The 18,266-nt window shown below is 40.1% G+C and overlaps 1 protein-coding gene across 1 annotated transcript in view; it reads left to right on the top strand.

The window, feature by feature from the left end:
* TMEM123 (transmembrane protein 123) overlaps positions 1-18,266 on the top strand; it is a 62,334-nt gene that overhangs the window by 1,976 nt on the left and 42,092 nt on the right. Inside the window, exon 2 of the mRNA XM_005579463.5 lies at positions 1,922-1,978. Within this exon, the coding sequence (XP_005579520.3) occupies positions 1,922-1,978 (57 nt within the window). The remainder of the gene's footprint in view (positions 1-1,921; positions 1,979-18,266) is intronic.

The raw sequence follows: 18,266 nt of genomic DNA, 5'->3' as shown, positions 1-18,266 counted from the left end.
CCGTAAATCATCCCATTGGATCCTCACAGTATTGTCCCCATTTTATAGATAAGTAAGCTAATTTATGGCAAGTAAAACAATTAATACATGTTTGGTTTCAGATCAGAATCCAAATTTTCAATTAACCATTTCACCACTAAGCCACGTTAGTTGATGATGGCTCTTGAAGTAGATAATGCTTGTATTCCACAGTACTACCATTGCCTAGAATAAAGTGGGAGAAGATAAAAACATTATTGAAATTCTGCTTTTAAAATATTCTTAACAGTCTGCTGCATAGCTTTATAAATATCAGTTGGAGGAGGGAGACTATGAGCACGTTTGCAAATCAGTGAACAGGATTTATTGTAGTATTCCAAAGAATGGCGTTAACATTAACAGGATGGGAGGGGAGGCTATTAGTCATTACTCTTAGTAGCAAGTGACAGAAACCCACCTTGAACAACCTTTGTGGAAAGAAGGGACTTTTTTGACTTGTAACTGAAAAATGCAAGGATTGAGGTGGCTTGAAAATGGCTATATTCAAGGGTTCAAATAAGTTGCCAAGAAATTAAGAAATCATCGTGTAAGAATGAAAATAGCGTGGAAACAAAAACAGGTGTTTGTGTTAGCCCAGTCAAAAGATGATGGTGAGTGGCAATGGAGATAAAAGGGTGGATTCTAGATCTGTTGGGGTTTGGGACTAATGACTTGCGGATGGATTGGAGGGTGGGATGAGGAAGAGAGAAGAATCAAAGGATGACCTCTTGCTTTTGGGGTTGAGCAGCTGGTAATGCAACAATTGGGAAGGTTGGGGGAGGAGCAGGTTTCGAGTAGAAAATCAGTAGTTGCATTTTGGCACTCATATCTGCAGGCTTAGGAATCAAACAATCTGGTCCAATTCTAGTCTCTGCCACTTTCTATCTGGGTGGCCTTCTCTGGGCCTCAGTTCTTGTCTGCAAAACAATACTCCTGTCTAAGAATTGTTGAGAGGGTTAGATGAGCTAATGCACATAACCGTGGCTTGTAGTAAGCACCTAATAATGTTGGCAATTATTTGCTATCTGCTGCTAAATACATCTACATAGTCTATTGACCTTGATCTTTTTCAAGTAAATCTTACATTGTATTCTTTTGTGATAAATAGATGATAGTCCCATCAAGAAGAAGAAATTCTCACAAAGAAGAAATTTGCCCAAGAAGTAAAGATAAATCCTTCAAAGTTACTGTTTTTCTTTGTACTTTGAGGATTTTTTTTTAAGTGTGGGAGAGTTCATCTTTGTGAAAAGGACACAATAATACATTTGCTCTCTTCCTATGTGGTGTACATATTTAATCTTCATTAGACAAAAACTCAAAACGAATAAAGCACTCTGAAAAGTTGCTCAATTGGGACATAGAAATCTCTTACATGTTTTCCAAATCTAAAGGTACTAATTTAAAAATTAAAACTGTACTGAGAAGGCTTGCAGTTAAATAAGAAAATCCTATTTTATCCCTCCATTGTATGAAATTAGGGGTGTTGGTGGGGTGGTGCAAGACCTGGAGATGCCTGTGAGTAGAAAGGGCCTCTCCTGAAATGGTCCCCTCCACTCATAAGAGCAGAGCTGTCAGTGGCAGAAATTGGTCCATCTGTCCCCAATTGTGTGGGTGAATGAATTTTGGCAAAGCTATTGCATTCAGTGGCTGGTACATAGTAAGTACTATGTAAGTGTTTGTTACATAAGCTAGATATTTATCTTGAAAAACCTGATAATACAGTCCCTTTTAGTGACAGCTTCAAGATATGTTTCATAACTACAGGGGCAAAAGTAGAACTTCCTGTGGAATAATCTACCCTCCCGACACCACTACCCCCACTCCCCCTAGGCAGAAAACCACACATTGCCAGTATTCTTAGTTATATGTTCTTTCATAACAGGATATTTCTTTGTTTTTACAGCATCTGCAAACATAGAGAATTCTGGGCCTCCACACAACTCCAGTGCTAACTCAACAGGTGAGTTTTAAAAGATTAAAAAAACAAATTTTCATTTGTCTAGGGTACATGAAGTAATAACAGCCAGGGAAGTAGGCGTAAGCTGATTCACTGACCTGTTTTAACCCTGAGTTCTCCACCCATGAATCGCTATGACCTGCCCTAGTGCCCTATAGTAGACATCAGTAAGTGATAGTTCGCTGGATTAGTCTTTCTCAGTCTTGTAAAGATGTGAATAAACTCTAAAACAAAAAGTGTATCAGAATTTCATGTTACAAATTTTTGAAGCACATTTTTAGATGTGGGGGTTTTGTAGTTTGCCTGTAGATATGAAATGTCGGTACAGAAGTCTGCAGGTCTTGCTGATGAAACAAATCACTCTAAACTAGTCAGCCATGGCAGCCTTAATATACCTCTGCTGACTCTAAGGAGACCCTACTTACATTTCACCCATTAGGCAGACTCAACCCAAACACTTGGTGAGGCCCTTACCCTGTGATTTTAGTTTGGGACAAAGCCTTGGGCCTCTGAGTTCACTAGCATGGAAAGATACAAGAACCAGGCTGATGTCATCAATATCAGTAGTAAATCATCAAGGTGTGTTTCTTGTAAACAATTTTTAAGTTATCTTCTCACTACCCTTAATCTTCACAGTTGACTGAGTTGGAAACTAGAAAAAGGTACGCCAATCCTGTCGCTAACTTGTTTACTTTTATTCAGGGAATATTGACTCTAATGAGCTAGCACATTCTAGGTTCTAAGAATACAAAATGGACCAAGCCTTAACTTCTAGGGGTTTTTGCTTTTTGTTTTTTATTTATTGGCAAAATATACATGACATAAAATGTATAACCATTTTTTTCAGTGTAAAGCTCAGTGGCGCTGAGTACATTCATGCTGCTTTGCAACTTGCTGGAGTTTTTATTTCTGTGCAGCATCCCAGTGTTTCACTTAGTTTATGTTCTTGGTTTACTGCTGTTCTTTCTTTCATTATCTCTGCCTTTTCAACTGGTGTCTGGTGGTACATACTCAGGACATACTTTTATTCTAGTTTTAGTAATTATACAGGAAACATTTTCATTGAGAGGAAAAGTCTAGATGGATTACTCCAAAATGTAGTGGTTATCGTTGGGTAGTTGTGAGAGGGTCTTAGTTAAAAAAAATTTGATTATACTATTAGGTACCTTTTCCTTTTGTCCTTTATTGAATCTAATTCTGCACTAAACTTTTAACCTCGGGTAAACAAAGGAGGTAGAAGAAACATAAAGACAGTAGTATTAGCAATAGACACCATTTATTGAATGCATACAACTTACAAGATACATTTACTAATCTAACCACGGTGAGGGGGGTGTCCTTTCTGGTTTACACATGGGGAAATTGAAACTCAAGAGTGGTTAGGAAATGCCCAAGATCACGTGACACTAAGTGTCACATTCAGGATTTGAAACCTAGTTGTATTCTAAAACCTATGTCTCTTTATCACACTGTCTGAAATGGGTTATGGCCTTACTTTTTAAAAGTGGTTTTCACTGTGAATGATTATTAAAAATCAACTCAGTACTTTGAGGGCAACTCCAGAGTCAGTGGGATGATTTCAAATGCCCCTTCTAGCACAGGGAAATTTTTTGAGAAGAAAAGCATTGCCTCAAATTTTTCTAGAAGGAGAACAGGTAATACAACTATTAAAAATGTTTTTGCACAATGTGTTATACTTCTCCTAACTGTTGCATTCCTCTTTGTATCTTGAAAACACTTTTGAAACATGTTAAGTTTGTGTATTTTTACGGGATGGATGCTTAACTGTGTTTAGTTACCTAGACCCTTGTTGAAGCTTTGTTTCTTTGAACATACTGTTTACCAATTTATTTGGTGCTATTTATTTAGTGCACTTTCTGTGGCACCATATTTCCTCTCACTAGGAAAATAGCATGTTTGGCAAATTCCATTATGATGTGTATTCCAGGAATGTACTGTCGGAAAAAGCGGAGACTGCCTGCAGTGCTACTTAGAATGTTGGGTGTCTATCACTTTTATAGGACTTACCACGTTGGAGTTTCAGAGAATCTTTTTTTCTCTTGTTTTGGTCTCCATCTAAGTTCCTTGAGAGTGAAATCTATGATTTATTCGTTCTGACATCTCACTCTATGCCTGGTGCATAGTAGGTATGCAGAATATGTATATTTTTGGTTGGTTGAACTCAATTGTGGAACGAAATACATATTTTGTAATTGCTGACTTGCCTTGTCAAAACACTATTATATACATTTTGCAGATATGTACTGGTTTGTGCTCCAGTCCTACCCATTATTACAGCTGTTCTCTGTTTATATAGTAACATAGGTACTTAAAGTCAAACAACAGGAATGGAGGTTGCTTTCCAGTGTACCACTCAGTTACATATAACAGTTCTTTTTTATGTCCCCTAATCATTATTTGAAGACAGCTATACTTTTGACATTCTTGTCTGCGGGGACTTGTTTGACACACTTTCATCTTACAGAGAAAATAATTTCCGCTTATTTCATTTGTAGTCAGAGTATTTATATTTTAGATTCTGTGGATGGATGAATTTACACTTTATAGTACAAGGAAGACACATGCCCAGATTATTTTTCATAATGGGTTTGGGCAAGGATGTAAGGAAATGTGGCATGGTCTAGATGGGAGTGCAGATATCATCAGTAACTAGAACAGCAGCTCAGTATCATTCAGGATACAGCTGTCTCCTTGATCACCTAGCATTGATGCTTCCCAACGAAGAGGGATCTGAGAGGATTGGGTTACCATCATCCAATCTGAAGCTCTTTGCTTGGACATAACTCGCACCAACTCCTTTCCAAAGCCGTTTCTCTCTTAATCATGTATGTTCCATCTATTATGATTGCTATTGGTTTGGTTACTCATCCTTGGCATAGTCATTTGGGCCACTCTAGTGGGGTTAGTTTTTTCCATAGCCATAGCAGGGATGGGTAGTTGTGAGAGGGTCTTATTTTAAAAATATTTTATTACACTATTAGGTACCTTTTCCTTTTATCCTTTGTTGAATCTAATTCTGCACTACTGAACTTTTAACCACAATTTTGAGCATTTGGACCTGTCTTGCATTTAGATTTCTACAGAAGAAAGCAGTAGAAATGTGGGAACAGCTTATTCTGTATTCCAATTTTTACCTCTAATTGCAACAATGAAAGTCCTACTGAAGTGGAAAGAATTTATCAGATATATAATCCCGTATGTCACACTACCTTCTTCTATTTATTTTAGATAAAATGTTTTATGTGTGAAAAGAATATTAGATGGAAACTTTCTGTGAGTTTGTAAGTCAATCAAAGATAGGAACCAGTTGGCCTGATGGTGATACCGATGATTGATTGATTGATTGATAAAAATGGTGATAGATACAAATAGTGATAGACAGATACACAGAGAGACATAGAGATATCAATACTGGTTTTTCTCTAGAGATTTGATGTAGGAAAGAATTTTTCTAACTAAAGAATTCATAGTACATTTAAAATAACTGCTTCACCTCCTCAGAGAGTTAATTGTTTTCAACTCATGTTTTTGAGATTGCGTCTGAAAATTGCTGGTAATTTTTTTTTATGCTTTAAGTTCTAGGGTACATGTGCACAACATGCAGATTTGTTACATATGTATACATGTGCCATGTTGGTGTGCTGCACCCTTTAACGCATCATTTGCATTAGCTATATCTCCTAATGCTATCCTTCCCCCCTTCCCCCCACCCCACGACAGGCCCAGGTGTGTGATGTTCCCCACCCTGTGTCCAAGTTTCTTATTGTTCAATTTCCACCTATGAGTGAGAACATGAGGTATTTGGTTTTTCTGTCCTTGGGATAATTTGTTTAGAATGATGGTTTCCAGCTTCAGCCATGTCCCTGCAAAAGACATGAACTCATCCTTTTTTGTAGCTGCATAGTATTCCATGTTGTATATGGGCCACATTTTCTTAATCCAGTCTATCACTGATGGACACAGGAAGGGGAACATCACACACTGGGGCCTGTCGGGGCGGGAGTGGGGAAAGGACAGCATTAGGAGATATACCTAATGTAAATGATGAGTTAATGGGTGCAGCACACCAACATGGCACATGTATACATATGTAACAAACCTGCATGTTGTGCACATGTACCACAGAACTTAAAGTATAATAAAAAAAGACACACGCACATGTATGTTCATTGTGGCAGCGTTCACAATAGCAAAGACTTGGAACCAACCCAAATATCCAAGTGTTCTCATTATTCAGTTCCCACCTCTGAGTGAGAACATGCAGTGTTTGATTTTCTGTCCTTGTGATAGTTTGCTCAGAATGATGGATTCCAGCTTCTTCCTTGTCCCTACAAAGGACATGGACTCATCCTTTTTTATGGCTGCATAGTATTCCATGGTGTATATGTGCCACATTTTCTTAATCCAGTCTTATTGATGGACGTTTAGGTTGGTTTCAAGTCTTTGCTATTGTGAATAGTGCTGCAATAAACATACGTGTGCATGTGTCTTTATAGCAGCATGATTTATAATCCTTTGGGTATATGCCTAGTAATAGGATATCTGGGTCAAATGGTATTTCTAGTTCTAGATCCTTGAGGAATCGCCACACTGTCTTCCACAATGGTTGAACTAGTTTATAGTCCCACCAACAGTGTAAAAGTGTTCCTATTGCTCCACATCCTCTCCAGCAATTGTTGTTTCCTGACTTTTTAATGATCGCCATTCTAACTGGTGTGAGGTTGTATCTCATTGTGGATTTGATTTGCATTTCTCTGATGGCCAGTGATGATGAGCATTTTTTCATGTGTCTGTTGGATGCATAAATGTCTTTTGAGAAGTGTCTGTTCATATCCTTTGCCCACTTTTTGATGGGGTTGTTTGCTTTTTTCCTTGTAAATTTAAGTTCTTTGTAGATTTTGGATATTAGCCCTTTGTCAGATGGGTAGATTGTAAAAATTTTCTCCCATTATGCAGGTTGACTGTTCACTCTGATGATAGTTTCTTTCGCTGTGCAGAATCTCTTTTAGCTTAATTAGATCCCATTTGTCAATTTTGTCTTTTGTTGCAATTGCTTTTGTTATTTTAGTGATGATGTCTTTGCCCGTGCCTATGTCCCAAATGGGATTTCCCAGGTTTTCTTCTAGGGTTTTTATGCTTTTAGGTCTAACATTTAAGTCTTTAATCCATCTTGAATTACTTTTTGTATAAGGTGTAAGGAAGGGATCCAGTTTCATCTTTCTACCTATGGCTAGCCAGTTTTCCCAGCACCATTTATTAAATAGGGACTCCTTTCCCCATTTCTTGTTTTTGTCAGGTTTGTCAAAGATCAGATGGTTGTAGATGTGTGGTATTATTTCTGAGGACTCTGTTCTGTTCCATTGGTCTATATCTCTGTTTTGGTACCAGTACCATGCTGTTTTGGTTACTGTAGCCTTGTAGTATAGTTTCAGTTCGGGTACCATGATGCCTCCAGCTTTGTTCTTTTGGCTTAGAATTGACTTGGCAATGTGGGCTCTTTTTAGCTTCCATATGAACTTGAAAGTAGTTTTTTCCAATTCTGTGAAGAAACTCATTGGTAGCTTGATGGGGATGGCATTGAATCTATAAATTACCTTGGGCAGTATGGCCATTTTCATGATATTGATCCTTCCTGTCCATGAGCATGGAATGTTTTTCCATTTGTTTGTGTCATTTTTTATTTTGTTGAGCATTGGTTTGTAGTTCTCCTTGAAGAGGTCCTTCACATCCCTTGTAAGTTGGATTCCTAGGTATCTTTTTCTCTTTGAAGCAGTTGTGAATGGGAGTTCAGTCATGATTTGACTCTCTGTTATTGGTGTATAGGAATGCTTGTGATTTTTGCACATTGATGTTGTATCCTGAGACTTTGCTGAAGTTGCTTATCAGCTTAAGGAGATTTTGGGCTGAGACGATGGGGTTTTCTAAATATTACAATCATGTCATCTGCAAACAGGGACAATTTGACTTCCTCTTTATTTCTAATTGAATACCTTTTATTTCTTTCTCCTGCCTGATTGCCCTGACCAGAACTTCCAACACCATGTTGAATAGGAGTGGTGAGAGAGGGGATCCCTGTCTTGTGCCAGTTTTCAAAGGGAATTTTTCCAGTTTTTGCCCATTCAGTAAGATATTGGCTGTGAGTTTGTCATAAATAGCTCTTATTATTTTGAGATCTGTCCTATCAATATCTAGTTTATTAATAGTTTTTAGCATGAAGCACTGTTAAATTTTGTCAAAGGCCTTTTCTGCATCTGTTGAGATAATCATGTGTTTTTTTGTTGTTGGTTCTGTTTATATGATGTATTATGTTTATTGATTTGCATATGTTGAACCAGCCTTGTATCCCAGAGATGAAGCCAACTTGATCGTGGTGGATACGCTTTTTGATGTGCTACTGGATTCGGTTTGCCAGTATTTTATTGAGGATTTTTGCATGGATGTTCATCAGGGATATTGGTCTAAAATTCTCTTTTTTTGTTGTGTCTTTGCCAGGCTTTGGTATCAGGATGATGCTGGCCTCATAAAATGAGTTAGGGAGGATTCCCTCTTTTTCTATTGATTGGAATAGTTTCCGAAGGAATGGTACCAGCTCATCCTTGTACCTCTGGTAGAAATCGGCTGTGAATCCATCTGTTCCTGGACTTTTTTTGGTTGGTAGGCTATTATTGCCTCAGTTTCAGAGGCTGATATTGGTCTATTCAGGGATTCAGCTTCTTTGTGGTGTAGTCTTGGGAGGGTGTATGTGTCCAGGAATTTATCCATTTCTTCTAAATTTTCTAGTTTATTTGCAAAGAGGTGTTTATAGTATTCTCTGATGGTAGTTTGTATTTCTGTGGGATCAGTGGTGATATCCCCTTTATCATTTTTTTATTGCGTCTATTTATTTCATTCTTCTCTCTTTTCTTCTTTCTTAGTCTTGCTAGCGGTCTATCAGTTTCGTTGATCTTTTCAAAAAACCAGCTCCTGGATTCATTAATTTTTTTTAAGGGTTTTTTTGTGTCTCTATCTCCTTCATTTCTGCTCTGATCTTCGTTACTTCTTGCCTTCTGCTAGCTTTTGAATGTGTTTGCTCTTGCTTCTCTAGTTCTTTTAATTGTGATATTAGGGTGTCAATTTTAGATCTTTCCTGCTTTCTCTGGGTATTTAGTGCTATAAATTTCCCTCTACACACTGCTTTAATGTGTCCCAGAGATTCTGGTATGTTGTGTCTTTGTTCTCATTGGTTTCAAAGAACATCTTTGTTTCTGCCTTTAGTTCGTTGTGTACCCAGTAGTCATTCAGGAGCAGGTTGTTCAGTTTCCATGTAGTTGAGCGGTTTTGAGTGAGTTTCTTAATCCTGAGTTCTAGTTTGATTGCACTGTGGTCCGAGAGACAGTTTGTTATAATTTCTGTTCTTTTACATTTGCTGAGGAGTGCTTTACTTCCAACTATGTGGTCAATTTTGGAATAAGTGTGATGTGGTGCTGAGCCGAACGTATATTTTGTTTGTTTGGGATGGAGAGTTCTGTAGATGTCTATTAGGTCCGGTTGGTACAGAGCTGAGTTCAAGTCCTGGATATCCTTTTTAACTTTGTGTCTCGTTGATCTGTCTAATGTTGACAGTGGGGTGTTAAAGTCTCCCATTATTATTGTGTGGCAGTCTAAGTCTCTTTGTAGGTCTCTAAGGACTTGCATATGAATCTGGGTGCTCCTGTATTGGGTGCATATATATTCAGGATAGTTAGCTCTTGTTGAATTGAATAGTAATTTACTATTACATAATGGCCTTCTTTGTCTCTTTTGATCTTTGTTGGTTTAAAGTCTGTTGTATCAGAGACTAGGATTGCATCCCCTGCTTTTGTTTTCCATTTGCTTGGTAGATCTTCCTCCATCCCTTTATTTTGAGCCTATGTATGTCTCTGCACATGAGATGGGTCTCCTGAATACCGCACACTGATGGGTCTAGACTCTTTATCCAATTTGCTGACTGTGTCTTTTAATTGGAGCATTTAGCCTGTTTACATTTAAAGGTAATATTGTTAATATGTGAATTTGATCCTGTCATTATGATGTTAGCTGGTTATTTTGCCCGTTAGTTGATGCAGTTTCTTCCTGTCAATGGTGGTCTTTATAATTTGGCATGTTTTTGCAGTGGCTAGTACCAGTTGTTCCTTTCTATGTGTTTAGTGCTTCCTTCAGTAGCTCTTGTAAGGCAGGCCTGGTGGTGACAAAATCTCTCAGCATTTGCTTGTCTGTATAGGATTTTATTTCTCCTTCACTTATGAAGCTTAGTTTGGCTGGATATGAAATTCTGGGTGGAGAAGTCTTTTCTTTAAGAATGTTGAATATTTATCCCCACTTTCTTCTGGCTTGTAGAGTTTCTGCTGAGAGATCCGGTGTTAGTCTGATGGGCTTTGTTTTATGGGTAACCCAACCTTTCTCTCTGGCTGCCTTTAATACTTTTTCCTTCATTTCAACTTTGGTGAATCTGACAATTACGTGTCTTGGAGTTGTTCTTCTCGAGGAGTGTCTTTGTGGCATTCTCTGTATTTCCTAAATTTGAATGTTGGCCTGCCTTGCTAGGTTGGGGAAGTTCTCCTGGATAATATCCCGAAGAGTGTTTTCCAATTTGGTTCCCTGCTCCCCGTCACTTTCAGGTACACAAGATGTAGATTTGGTCTTTTCACAGTGTCATTTCGTGGAGGCTTTGTTCGTTTTTCTTTTTACTCTTTTTTCTCTAAACTTCTCATCTTGCTTCATTTCATTCATTGGATCTTCAGTCACTGATACCCTTTCTCCCACTTGATCGAATCAGCTACTGAAGCTTGTGCATGCGTCATGTAGTTCTCGTGTCATGGTTTTCAGCTCCATCAGGTCATTTAAGGTCTTCTCTACGCTGTTTATTCTAGTTAGCCATTCATCTAATCTTTTTTCACGGTTTTTAGCTTCTTTGCGATGGGTTCGAACATCCTCCTTTAGCTTGGAGAAGTTCGTTATTACCGATCATCTGAAGCCTTCTTCTCTCAACTCGTCCAAGTCATTCTCCATCCAGCTTTGTTCTGTTGCTGGCGAGGAGCTGCGTTCCTTCGGAGAAGAGGCGCTCTGATTTTCAGAATTTTCAGCTTTTCTGCTCTGGTTTCTCACCATCTTTGTGGTTTTATCTACCTTTTGTCTTTGATGATGGTGACATACAGATGGGGTTTTGGTGTGGGTATCCTTTCTGGTTTTTTTTTTTTTTTCTTTTTTTTATTTTATTTATTATTATTATTATTATACTTTAAGTTCTAGGGTACATGTGCATAACGTGCAGGTTTGTTACATATGTATATTTGTGCCATGTTGCTGTGCTGCACCCATCAACTCGTCAGCACCCATCAACTCGTCATTTACATCAGGTATAACTCCCAATGCAATCCCTCCCCCCACCCCCCTCCCCATGATAGGCCCCCATGTGTGATGTTCCCCTTCCTGAGTCCAAGTGATCTCATTGTTCAGTTCCCACCTATGAGTGAGAACATGCGGTGTTTGGTTTTCTGTTCTTGTGATAGTTTGCTAAGAATGATGGTTTCCAGCTGCATCCATGTCCCTACAAAGGACACAAACTCATCCTTTTTTATGGCTGCATAGTATTCCATGGTGTATATGTGCCACATTTTCTTAATCCAGTCTGTCACTGATAGACATTTGGGTTGATTCCAAGTCTTTGCTATTGTGAATAGTGCCGCAATAAACATACGTGTGCATGTGTCTTTATAGTAGCATGATTTATAATCCTTTGGATATATACCCAGAAATGGGATGGCTGGCTCATATGGTACATCTAGTTCTAGATCTTTGAGGAATTGCCACACTGTTTTCCACAATGGTTGAACTAGTTTACAGTCCCACCAACAGTGTAAAAGTGTTCCTAATTCTCCACATCCTCTCCAGCACCTGTTGTTTCCTGACTTTTTAATGATCGCCATTCTAACTGGTGTGAGATGGTATCTCATTGTGGTTTTGATTTGCATTTCTCTGATGGCCAGTGATGATGAGCATTTTTCATGTGTCTGTTGGCTGTATGAATGTCTTCTTTTGAGAAATGTCTGTTCATATCCTTTGCCCACTTTTTGATGGGGTTGTTTGTTTTTTTCTTGTAAATTTGTTTGAGTTCTTTGTAGGTTCTGGATATTAGCCCTTTGTCAGATGAGTAGATTGCAAAAATTTTCTCCCATTCTGTAGGTTGCCTGTTCACTCTGATGGTAGTTTCTTTTGCTGTGCAGAAGCTCTTTAGTTTAATTAGATCCCATTTGTCAATTTTGGCTTTTGCTGCTGTTGTTTTTGGTGTTTTAGACATGAAGTCTTTGCCCATGCCTATGTCCTGAATGGTACTACCTAGGTTTTCTTCTAGGATTTTTATGGTATTAGGTCTAACATTTAAGTCTCTAATCCATCTTGAATTAATTTTCGTATAAGGAGTAAGGAAAGGATCCAGTTTCAGCTTTCTACTTATGGCTAGCCAATTTTCCCAACACCATTTATTAAATAGGGAATCCTTTCCCCATTTCTTGTTTCTCTCAGGTTTGTCAAAGATCAGTTGGCTGTAGATGTGTGGTATTATTTCTGAGGACTCTGTTCTGTTCCATTGGTCTATATCTCTGTTTTGGTACCAGTACCATGCTGTTTTGGTTACTGTAGCCTTGTAGTATAGTTTGAAGTCAGGTAGCGTGATGCCTCCAGCTTTGTTCTTTTGACTTAGGATTGTCTTGGAGATGCGGGCTCTTTTTTGGTTCCATATGAACTTTAAAGCAGTTTTTTCCAATTCTGTGAAGAAAGTTATTGGTAGCTTGATGGGGATGGCATTGAATCTATAAATAACCTTGGGCAGTATGGCCATTTTCACGATATTGATTCTTCTTATCCATGAGCATGGTATGTTCTTCCATTTGTTTGTGTCCTCTTTTATTTCACTGAGCAGTGGTTTGTAGTTCTCCTTGAAGAGGTCCTTTACATCCCTTGTAAGTTGGATTCCTAGATATTTTATTCTCTTTGAAGTGATTGTGAATGGAAGTTCATTCCTGATTTGGCTCTCTGTTTGTCTGTTACTGGTGTATAAGAATGCTTGTGATTTTTGCACATTAATTTTGTATCCTGAGACTTTGCTGAAGTTGCTTATCAGCTTAAGGAGATTTTGGGCTGAGACAATGGGGTTTTCTAAATATACAATCATGTCATCTGCAAAGAGGGACAATTTGACTTCTTCTTTTCCTAACTGAATACCCTTGATTTCTTTCTCTTGCCTGATTGCCCTAGCCAGAACTTCCAACACTATGTTGAATAGGAGTGGTTAGAGAGGGCATCCCTGTCTTGTGCCAGTTTTCAAAGGGAATTTTTCCAGTTTTTGCCCATTCAGTAAGATATTGGCTGTGGGTTTGTCATAAATAGCTCTTATTATTTTGAGGTACGTTCCATCAATACCGAATTTATTGAGCGTTTTTAGCATGAAGGGCTGTTGAATTTTGTCAAAAGCCTTTTCTGCGTCTATTGAGATAATCATGTGGTTCTTGTCTTTGGTTCTGTTTATATGCTGGATTATGTTTATTGATTTGCGAATGTTAAACCAGCCTTGCATCCCAGGGATGAAGCCCACTTGATCATGGTGGATAAGCTTTTTGATGTGCTGCTGAGTATTTTATTTGCCAGTATTTTATTGAGGATTTTTGCATCGATGTTCATCAGGGATATTGGTCTAAAATTCTCTTTTTTTGTTGTGTCTCTGCCAGGCTTTGGTATCAGGATGATGTTGGCCTCATAAAATGAGTTAGGGAGGATTCCCTCTTTTTCTATTGATTGGAATAGTTTCCGAAGGAATGGTACCAGCTCATCCTTGTACCTCTGGTAGAAATCGGCTGTGAATCCATCTGGTCCTGGACTTTTTTTGGTTGGTAGGCTATTAATTATTGCCTCAATTTCAGAGCCTGCTATTGGTCTATTCAGGGATTCAACTTCTTCCTGGTTTAGTCTTGGAAGAGTGTAAGTGTCCAGGAAATTATCCATTTCTTCTAGACTTTCTAGTTTATTTGCGTAGAGGTGTTTATAGTATTCTCTGATGGTAGTTTGTATTTCTGTGGGGTCGGTGGTGATATCCCCTTTATCATTTTTTATTGCGTCTATTTGATTCTTCTCTCTTTTCTTCTTTATTAGTCTTGCTAGCGGTCTGTCAATTTTGTTGATCTTTTCAAAAAACCAACTCCTGGATTCATTGATTTTTTGGAGGGTTTTTTGTGTCTCTATCTCCTTCAGTTCTGCTCTGATCTTAGTTAGTTATTGCCTTCTGCTAGCTTTCGAATGTGTTTGCTCTTGCTTCTCTAGTTCTTTTAATTGTGATGTTAGAGTGTCAATTTTAGATCTTTCCTGCTTTCTCTTGTGGGCATGTAGTGCTATAAATTTCCCTCTACATACTGCTTTAAATGTGTCCCAGAGATTCTGGTATGTTGTATCTTTGTTCTCATTGGTTTCAAAGAACATCTTTGTTTCTGCCTTCATTTCGTTATGTACCCAGTAGTCATTCAGGAGCAGGTTGTTCAGTTTCCATGTAGTTGAGCGGTTTTGATTGAGTTTCTTAGTCCTGAGTTCTAGTTTGATTGCACTGTGGTCTGAGAGACAGTTTGTTATAATTTCTATTCTTTTACATTTGCTGAGGAGTGCTTTACTTCCAATTATGTGGTCAATTTTGGAGTAAGTGCGATGTGGTGCTGAGAAGAATGTATATTCTGTTGATTTGGGTTGGAGAGTTCTATAGATGTCTATTAGGTCTGCTTGCTGCAGAGATGAGTTTAATTCCTGGATATCCTTGTTAACTTTCTGTCTCGTTGATCTGTCTAATGTTGACAGTGGAGTGTTGAAGTCTCCCATTATTATTGTATGGGAGTCTAAGTCTCTTTGTAAGTCTCTAAGGACTTGCTTTATGAATCTGGGTGCTCCTGTATTGGGTGCATATATATTTAGGATAGTTATCTCTTCCTGTTGAATTGATCCCTTTACCATTATGTAATGGCCTTCTTTGTCTCTTTTGATCTTTGATGGTTTAAAGTCTATTTTATCAGAGACTAGTATTGCAACTCCTGCTTTTTTTGTTCTCCATTTGCTTGGTAAATCTTCCTCCATCCCTTTATTTTGAGCCTATGTATGTCTCTGCATGTGAGATGGGTCTCCTGAATACAGCAGACTGATGGGTCTTGACTCTTTATCCAGTTTGCCAGTCTGTGTCTTTTAATTGGAGCATTTAGTCCATTTACAATTAAGGTTAATATTGTTATGTGTGAACTTGATCCTGCCATTATGATATTAACTGGTTATTTTGCTCGTTAGTTGATGCAGTTTCTTCCTAGCCTCGATGGTCTTTACATTTTGGCTTGTTTTTGCAATGGCTGGTACCGGTTGTTCCTTTCCATATTTAGTGCTTCCTTCAGGGTCTCTTGTAAGGCAGGCCTAGTGGTGACAAAATCTCTAAGCATTTGCTTATCTGTAAAGGATTTTATTTCTCCTTCACTTATGAAACTTAGTTTGGCTGGATATGAAATTCTGGGTTGAAAATTCTTTTCTTTAAGAATGTTGAATATTGGCCCCCACTCTCTTCTGGCTTGGAGAGTTTCTGCCGAGAGATCTGCTGTTAGTCTCATGGGCTTCCCTTTGTGGGTAACCCGACCTTTCTCTCTGGCTGCCCTTAAGATTTTTTCCTTCATTTCAACTTTGGTGAATCTGGCAATTATGTGTCTTGGAGTTGCTCTTCTCGAGGAGTATCTTTGTGGCATTCTCTGTATTTCCTGGATTTGAATGTTGGCCTGCCCTACTAGGTTGGGGAAGTTCTCCTGGATGATATCCTGAAGAGTGTTTTCCAACTTGGTTCCATTTTCCCCCTCACTTTCAGGCACCCCAATCAGACGTAGATTTGGTCTTTTTACATAATCCCATACTTCTTGCAGGCTTTGTTCATTTCTTTTTCTTCTTTTTTCTTTTGGTTTCTCTTCTCGCTTCATTTCATTCATTTGATCCTCAATCGCTGATACTCTTTCTTCCAGTTGATCGAGTCGGTTACTGAAGCTTGTGCATTTGTCACGTATTTCTCGTGTCATGGTTTTCATCTCTTTCATTTCGTTTATGACCTTCTCTGCATTAATTACTCTAGCTATCAATTCTTCCACTTTTTTTTCAAGATTTTTAGTTTCTTTGCGCTGGGTACATAATTCCTCCTTTAGTTCTGAGAAGTTTGATGGACTGAAGCCTTCTTCTCTCATCTCGTCAAAGTCATTCTCTGTCCAGCTTTGATCCGTTGCTGGCGATGAGCTGCGCTCCTTTGCCGGGGTAGATGTGCTCTTATTTTTTGAATTTCCAGCTTTTCTGCCCTGCTTTTTCCCCATCTTTGTGGTTTTATCTGCCTCTGGTCTTTGAGGATGGTGGCATACTGATGGGGTTTTGGTGTAGGTGTCCTTCCTGTTTGATAGTTTTCCTTCTAACAGTCAGGACCCTCAGCTGTAGGTCTGTTGGAGATTGCTTGAGGTCCACTCCAGACCCTGTTTGCCTGGGTATCAGCAGCAGAGGCTGCAGAAGATAGAATATTGCTGAACAGCGAGTGTACCTGTCTGATTCTTGCTTTGGAAGCTTCCTCTCAGGGGTGTACTCCACCCTGTGAGGTGTGGGGTGTCAGACTGCCCCTAGGGGGGAATGTGTCCCAGTTAGGCTACTCAGGGGTCAGGGACCCACTTGAGCCGGCAGTCTGTCCCTTTTCAGATCTCAACTTACGTGTTGGGAGATCCACTGCTCTCTTCAAAGCTGTCAGACAGAGTCGTTTGCGTCTGCAGAGGTTTCTGCTGCTTTTGCTCTTGTTTAGTTGTGCCCTGTCCCCAGAGGTGGAGTCTACAGAGACCGGCAGGTTTCCTTGAGCTGCTGTGAGCTCCACCCAGTTCGAGCTTCCCAGCGGCTTTGTTTACCTACTTAAGCCTCAGCAATGGCGGGCGCCCCTCCCCCAGCCTCGCTGCTGCCTTGCGGTTAGGTCGCAGACTGCTGTGCTAGCAGTGAGGGAGGCTCTGTGGGCGTGGGACCTTCCCGGCCAGGTGTGGGATACAATCTCCTGGTGTGCCCATTTGCTTAAAGTGCAGTATTGGGGTGGGAGTTACCCGATTTTCCAAGTGTTGTGTGTCTCAGTTCCCCTGGCTAGGAAAAGGGATTCCCTTCCCCCTTGGTGCTTCCCAGGTGAGGCGATGCCTCGCCCTACTTGAGCTCTTGCTGGTCGGGCTGCAGCAGCTGACCAGCACCGATTGTCCAGCACTCCCTAGTGAGATGAGCCCAGTACCTCAGTTGAAAAAGCAGAAATCACCGGTCTTCTGTGTCGCTCGCGCTGGGAGTTGGAGACCGGAGCTGTTCCTATTTGGCCATCTTGCTCCGCCCCCTTTCTGTTTTTTAGTTTTCCTTCTAACAGGACCCTCAGTTATTGGTCTGTTGGAGTTTGCTGGAGGTCCACTCCAGACCCTGTTTGCCTGGGTATCACCAGCAGAGGCTGCAGAACAGCAAATATTGCAGAACGGCAAATGTTGCTGCCTGATCCTTCCTCTGGAAGCTCTCTCAGAGGGGCACCTGGCTGTTTGAGGTGTCAGTCGGCCCCAGCTGGTAGGTGACGACCAGTTAGCCTTCTTGGGGGTCAGGGACCCACTTGAGGAGGCAGTCTGTCCGTTCTCAATCTCAAACTGCATGCTGGGAGAACCACTACTCTTTAAAGCTGTCAGACAGGGACGTTTAAGTCTGCGGAAGTTTCTGCTGCCTTTTGTTCAGCTATGCCCTGCCCCAGAGGTGGAATCTACAGAGGCAGGCAGGCCTCGTTTAGCTGTGGTGGGCTCCACCCAGTTCAAACTTCCTGGCCGCTTTGTTTACCTACTCAAGCCTCAGCACTGGCGAACGCCCCTCCCCCAGCCTCCGTGTCACCTTGCAGTTCAATCTCAGACTGCTGTGCTAGCAGTGAGCGAGGCTCTGTGGGCATGGGACCCTCCGAGCCAGTCATGGGATATAATCTCCTGGTGTGCCGTTTGCTAAGACCGTTGGAAAAGCACGGTATTAGGGTGGAAGTGTCCCGATTTTCCAGGTACCGTCTGTCACGGCTTACCTTTGCTAGGATGGGGGAATTCCCCAACCCCTTGTGCTTCCCTGGTGAGGTAATGCCCCACCCTGCTTTGGCTCACACTCCGTGGGCTGCACCCACTGTCTGACAAGCCCTAGTGAGATGAACCTGGTACCTCCGTTGGAAATACAGAAATCTACC

Source organism: Macaca fascicularis, chromosome 14 (genome assembly GCF_037993035.2).
Source record: "Macaca fascicularis isolate 582-1 chromosome 14, T2T-MFA8v1.1".
Classification (NCBI taxonomy): Eukaryota; Metazoa; Chordata; class Mammalia; order Primates; family Cercopithecidae; genus Macaca; species Macaca fascicularis.
Note: the sequence above shows the minus strand (reverse complement) of the source record. Positions and strands in the feature narration are given on the sequence as shown.